The sequence below is a fragment of the Pteropus vampyrus genome, unplaced genomic scaffold, assembly GCF_000151845.1.
Source record: "Pteropus vampyrus isolate Shadow unplaced genomic scaffold, Pvam_2.0 Scaffold61, whole genome shotgun sequence".
NCBI classification, from domain to species: Eukaryota; Metazoa; Chordata; class Mammalia; order Chiroptera; family Pteropodidae; genus Pteropus; species Pteropus vampyrus.
Window position 1 is genome coordinate 3,132,160 of NW_011888842.1, and position 6,000 is coordinate 3,138,159.

Below are 6,000 nucleotides of genomic sequence, written 5' to 3' on the forward strand. Positions count from 1 at the left end.
GTCTGAACAGGCTCCCGAATAAAGGAAAAGAGAATGGTGGTTAGGGAGCCAAATCTTGGCCTGGCTCTGCAGAGATACAAGGGTTAGTCGAGAAGCTCTCTCCTTATCTTCGAGTTTGTGTCCATAGAGAAGTGGAAGAGAACTTGGATAGAGGGACCACTTGGCCACTGGGCCTTTGGCTCTGCACAGAGGCTTCCCCATGGCATCTGTGCCATGAGTTTTTTAGGAAGATTCCCAGACTCTTGTTCATGGCAAGAGGAATGAGCTTCTAAAGAAAATATACCAACACAATTTGCAGGAAGGAACACAGGACTGGGAGAAAGGAAATTTGGAGTTCTAATACCAGCTTCATTTCTAAATTGTTTTGTGATCTTGGCAAGTCTCTTCTTCTCTCTAACCCCTGTTTCTCTACTTGTGGACTTTAAAACTGCCACTTATTGAGCAACAACTATGAATAAGGCATTGTCCATTGACTAAGCATTTACTATACATAAAAGAGTGTCTCATGGGTATAAATATCATCTTCATGCTGTTGACTCACAAATTTCTATCTCCAGCTAAGAACTCTTCTTTGCATTCAACTTTTGGATCCCAAAGCCCATTTAAAACTTTACCTGATGTTTATTAGTCATCTTCAACTTATATTTGATCTCTTTCATCTCGACCCTGACCTTCCTACACCCTACCCCCTGACTCACTCAGTAAATCGTAAATCCACTTGTCCCACTGTTCAGACAGAACAATTTGGAATCATCTTTGACTCTTCACTATCTCTCATCTCTCATATCCACTAACAAATTCTGTCAAATCTAGACTCTAAATATATCCGAAATTGAATCATTTCTCACCGTCTTCTACCCTAACCCCCACATGGTCCAAGCTACTACCAACTCTTGCCTAGATTAGAATAATACTGCCCTTGAATCCCCCCTAAGTCAACTGGCCACACAGCAGCCTGAGCAACCCAGTTGAAATGTAGGTCAGATCATGTTGCAAATGTGCTCAAAATCCTCTAATAACTTCTCATGTCAGAATAAAATCCAGTGCTTATAACCCTATAAAAGGCCCCAAAATCTCTGACCCCACCGCCTTCTTCTTTTCAATTTTGTCTCCTGCTCCCCACCTCTCTCTCTCCACCAGCCGTGCTGGTCTCGTGCTAGTGCTGAACCAATGACACGTTCCTGTGCTCCTGCCACAGAGCACTGCTCCCCCTTGCTGGTCCCCCTGCCTAGAATATTCTTCCCCCAGATAGTGGCATGGCTTCCTCCATCCCCTTCTTAAACGTCGCCGTCTCAGAGAAGCCATGCCTGACCACTCTCTGTGTCATAAACTCTACTCTCACTCCCAGCTTAGCAGTCCCTACGCTTTACGCACCTCCTCCCCCATTTATCAGCACCTGACAGAGTATATATATTTACCTGTTTGTCTACTACAGCATTGTCCAACAGAACTTTCTACAATGATGGAAATGGCTAATGTCTGAACTGTGCAACAGGGAGCCGCTGGCCACTTGTAGCTATGGAAAATCTGAAGTATGGCTAATGTGACTATGAAAATGAAAATTTACTTTAATTTTAATTAAGTTAAATTTAAATAGCCACATGTGGCTAATAGTTACCATGTTCAACAGTGCAGATTTAATGACTCCCAGAAATATAAACTTAATTAGGGCAGAGAGTTTTGCCTATCTTGTTCACTGCTATGTCCCTTGTGCTTAGAAAAGTACCTGGCTACCCAATAAATACCTGTCGAATGGATGAACATGTAAATACACAAGGAGCTTTCTATGCATCATCTCAGTTAATCCTAACAACAGACGTGGGGGATAGAAGCCATTTTTATTCTCTGGTACTCAGAGAGAGGAAGTGTCCTGCTAAAGAATGCCCAGAGAGTTTGTACCCTGTGAGCCATATCTCCCCATTTAAGGTGAAAGAGTTCTGGGGACCTAGTGTACAGCACAGTAATACAATTATCAACAGTATCATACACTTGAAAGGTACAAAGAGTGTAGATCTTAAATGTTGTCATCACAAAAAAAAGTGGTATGTGAGGTGATGGAAATGTTAGCTGACTGTATTGTGGTAGTCATTTCATACTATATACGTGTATTAAATCATCACATTGTATATCTTAAACTTACATAATGTGATATGTCAATTATATCTCACTAAAGCTGGAAAAATGATTAAAAAAAAAAAACCACCCAGCTACTAAGAGGCAACAGGATCTGAGCTCAGGAATGTCTGAGGCCATTCAGACATTTTGCTTTGCTTGAGTTGGACTAGATGCTCTCTGTGGCCCTTCCTAACCCGAGATTCTGTGATTTTATGAGAATTTTCTCCCTTGCCAGGCAATGGTAACACATAGTTTAAGTACCAGTTGGACTGACAAACCTTTACATACTGTCCCTTGCCAATTGCTCAAAAGCCATGGTTCTTCAGGCAGAAGGAATGGATAACATCTTTAAACCTTTACCCTTCCTCCCTCTATCCCCAGCCCTGTCCCACTGCTCACCAGTTTCTGGGTCACAGAGCTGCTCACAGGCATCTGTTGTCCTCTGTCCACAGAGGTCCCTCACCCATGGGGAGGTGGCATTGATCTGGTAATACAGTGACAGCTTGGCCGGGTTCAACCAGTCTGAGATGTCCAGGTAGCTCCCTTCACTCACCACAAAGCTGCTCCCTGTGGACAAAAAGAGAGAAAGACAGCTATTTTCTCCCCGATTTTAGGGTACAGAAGTCTCGCTGCTGGTGCTACAGGTCAGGAACACAGACAGGTGCATACGAATCATCCCTCATTCCAAGGTCCCTTGTTCTCACTTGTCTATACACATTTACAGAGCATTTACAATGTGTCAATCATGGTGTCAGCAGCTAATAGAAACAGATACAAATCAGACACAAGAGACAGTTCAGTCTAATGATTAAGAGTCATGCCCTTAGAACTTGCAGACTTGGGTTCAAATCCTGGATCCACCCTTGCCAGCCACTGACATTGAGTGAGTCACTCAGTGCCTGAGGGTCTTCATTTGTAAATGGGAACTTTAATGGAACCTACCTCATAGGGTTACTGTGAGAATGAAATAAATTTAACATAAAGTTCATAGCCAGTATCTGCCCTGTCCTAGTAAAAAATGATTCAATATTAAAATTTTTTAAAAAGAAAGCTGATATCCTTGTTACCTACACATCTTCTCTGTAACATGGGCCACTGATCCCACAGGAGCCAGGTGGGTGAGTTAATGGGAAAGACTGGCTGAGTGTAAGGGAAATCGCTTGGCGTCCTGCCCTCCTGGCTTAGCTTGTTTTGTTTGTTTATTTGTTTTGTTTTGTTTTGTTTTAATTCCTAGAGAAAGAGAGAGATTATGAGAGTTAAAGAAATCTCTAGCACCTCTAAGGAAAAAAAAAAAAAAAGCAGTACCTATACAATGGAAAAATGCCTTAATGCTGGGAAACAATTAGGGGAGATGGAGTTTGGGGTGAACTGGGTACCTCAGGTTCTATCAAAAGCAAGCAGCTGCATCATAGCTATATCCAGCTCTTGCCAAATAAGTCTAAAGGCCAGTGGTGCCAGATCCTCAGATTTTCTTTAGGAGAGCCTGAAAATTCCGATTTTTATTGTAATCAACCAGTTTTTAAATGATGGCTTAATTTTTTTCTTGAAAGCTTGCTTAGGCCAATCAAAAGACCCTAGCTTTGCAATTTATATTCTAAAATGCTCCTCTGTAATATACACACACGTATATATGTATGCACATATACATATATGCATGCGTGTACAAATATGCATACATATATGGATTACATGCATATATGCACACACATATATTCTTTGGGGGGCAAGGAACAGAAGACCATTCAGGATGGCTGCATATTGGATGTAAATGGTGAGTGTATATACATAGCAATATAGCAAAGGTAGAATTTTATAGGGAAAAAAGGTTTCAATAGGACCAGGACCAATAAAGCTGGACATGAAGAGCTGTTCTAGATTCACGGCCGATCTGGAGACCTCAGCAACAGGAGATCTTAAATTGTTTCATAAATAACATGACTCAGCTTCTCTCCTTGCATTTTCTTCTCTCCACTTCACTATCCACCAATAAAATCTTTCCATGTATGCATTGCAAACCTCCAAAGGAAAGGACTCAGTTAATAGGCATCATTTTGGTTTGACAGCAACCTCTCTGTCCGGTCATATCAGGCCCTGCTGGCTGACTCATGGCTGGGCTCCTCTCAGCTCTAGTGCCCAGCTGTGGTGCACCGGGCAATGGCCAGACAGACAGGGTCACGTTGGACCTTACGCGGCTGCCTTGAAGATCTAAGATTCCCTGAAGAGAATAAGGGCATGGCAGGCACTGTTATTTTCTCTATCTTGCACACATGTTACGATTTGATTTATATCATCCTATAGAATAAATTCCTAAGCGAAAGCACAGTGGACAATGTGGCGAGGATAAAAGAGGAGTCTATGTAAAACAAGATAAAAGAGTAGATAGCATCAGGCTCAGAGTAAGAAACTGACCACATTTGAAGTTGGCCTCAGAATATTTGGCAGCTAAACAAAAAAGAATAAGTCTGCTGGATTCCATATTTCAAATTTCTGGCAAGGGAAGATATGCAAATCTTTCTGTAAAATCATATTTTCCCCTCTGGAACTAAGCCCAAGCAGAAACATGTCACATGGGTCCTTGTGTAAGGCATTGAACATCAGTATCGACTACAGATTTTTCTTTTAAAAAGCACAGTCATGCTGTTTAAATGAATAATTTTTGTATTTATTCTCACTGAAGACTGAGGGATGGATATTGAATTGTGTCCCAGGGATGAGTCTGGCTAATCCCACTACTTCAGGAAAGCCTCACAGTGCAGTAATAAAGAGAACAGAGTCAGCAAGACATGTATTCAGACCATGACTCTTCTACTTAGTAAATCTATAAACTTGGGAAAGAAAACAAATCCTCAGTTTTCTCATATGAAAAGTGTAGATTTCAACTCCCTCTTCATAAGGTTAATATGAAGATAAATCGAAATGATGCATGTGTCTTAAGTCAGATTCCCCAGAAATCAGACTTAAAGGCAGACACTGGTATGTGGGAGGTTTGGGGGGTATACTCTCATAAAGGGATGGGCAAAGCGGGATTAGACACAGAGAGAAGCTGAACTGTCATGCAGTTGCTGCAAAGCCCTCAGCTCCTCTCCTAGGGATCTCTGAGCTGGGATGGCCCTTCAGCATTGTTCCAAATCAAGACAAGGGTGTCAGGCCATTGAACCTCAACATTAGTCAGTCATAGCCTGTGGGCTATCCCTGGGGAAGAGACAAACTTGGGTGAAGTCGTCCCTTCTGAGGGAGGACATTTCTCCAAGAAAGATGGAGTGACTGGTCAATCACCAACATCCCTGGTAGCTGGGGAAATGAGTCCCTACATTGTAACAGGAGATCTGGACACAGAAAATCCCCACATAATATTCACCACAACAGGTGAAGTTCCTGGCACATTGTGAAATCATAATTCACTGGAGCTATCTTAACGACTATTTGGATTTCTTAAAAACTTGGAAGCTCTGAATTCAATACCAGTGAACAGATCTCTCTCAAATATGAGAAATGTGAGTCTCATAGGAAGAGGCTAACGTCTTTAAAAAGATACTCTACCAAAGTATATAGTTGCTTTCATAGCAGAAGAGAATTACTATCTTTTGAACATCTTCTCTGTTCCAGTGGGATAAATGTGCTATACATCCTGCTTACTAATTCTTACAAGAGCCTTGCAGGAGAGGTACTTCTTCATTTTACAGAAGACAATATGAGAGTCAGAAATAATTTAGCCAAATTTATATAACTAGTAAATGGCCAAAGTGGAAACTGACCCCAGGTTTTTCAGTGTCCAAACTGGGACCTGCCCATTATTCCAGGCTGTTTTGAGAATCAAGGGCTTTGGTTAGGTTCTGAGACCTTTTGTGATCCTCCCTCTCCTCCTCTCATAGTCTGTGCATCCCC

The 6,000-nt window shown here is 41.8% G+C and overlaps 1 protein-coding gene across 1 annotated transcript in view; it reads right to left on the minus strand.

Annotated features, from left to right (window-relative positions):
- The window catches only part of ASTN2 (astrotactin 2), an 843,256-nt gene that overhangs the window by 469,818 nt on the left and 367,438 nt on the right, over positions 1-6,000 (minus strand). The window contains exon 7 of the mRNA XM_023531046.1: positions 2,515-2,682. Coding sequence (XP_023386814.1) covers positions 2,515-2,682 — 168 coding nt within the window. The remainder of the gene's footprint in view (positions 1-2,514; positions 2,683-6,000) is intronic.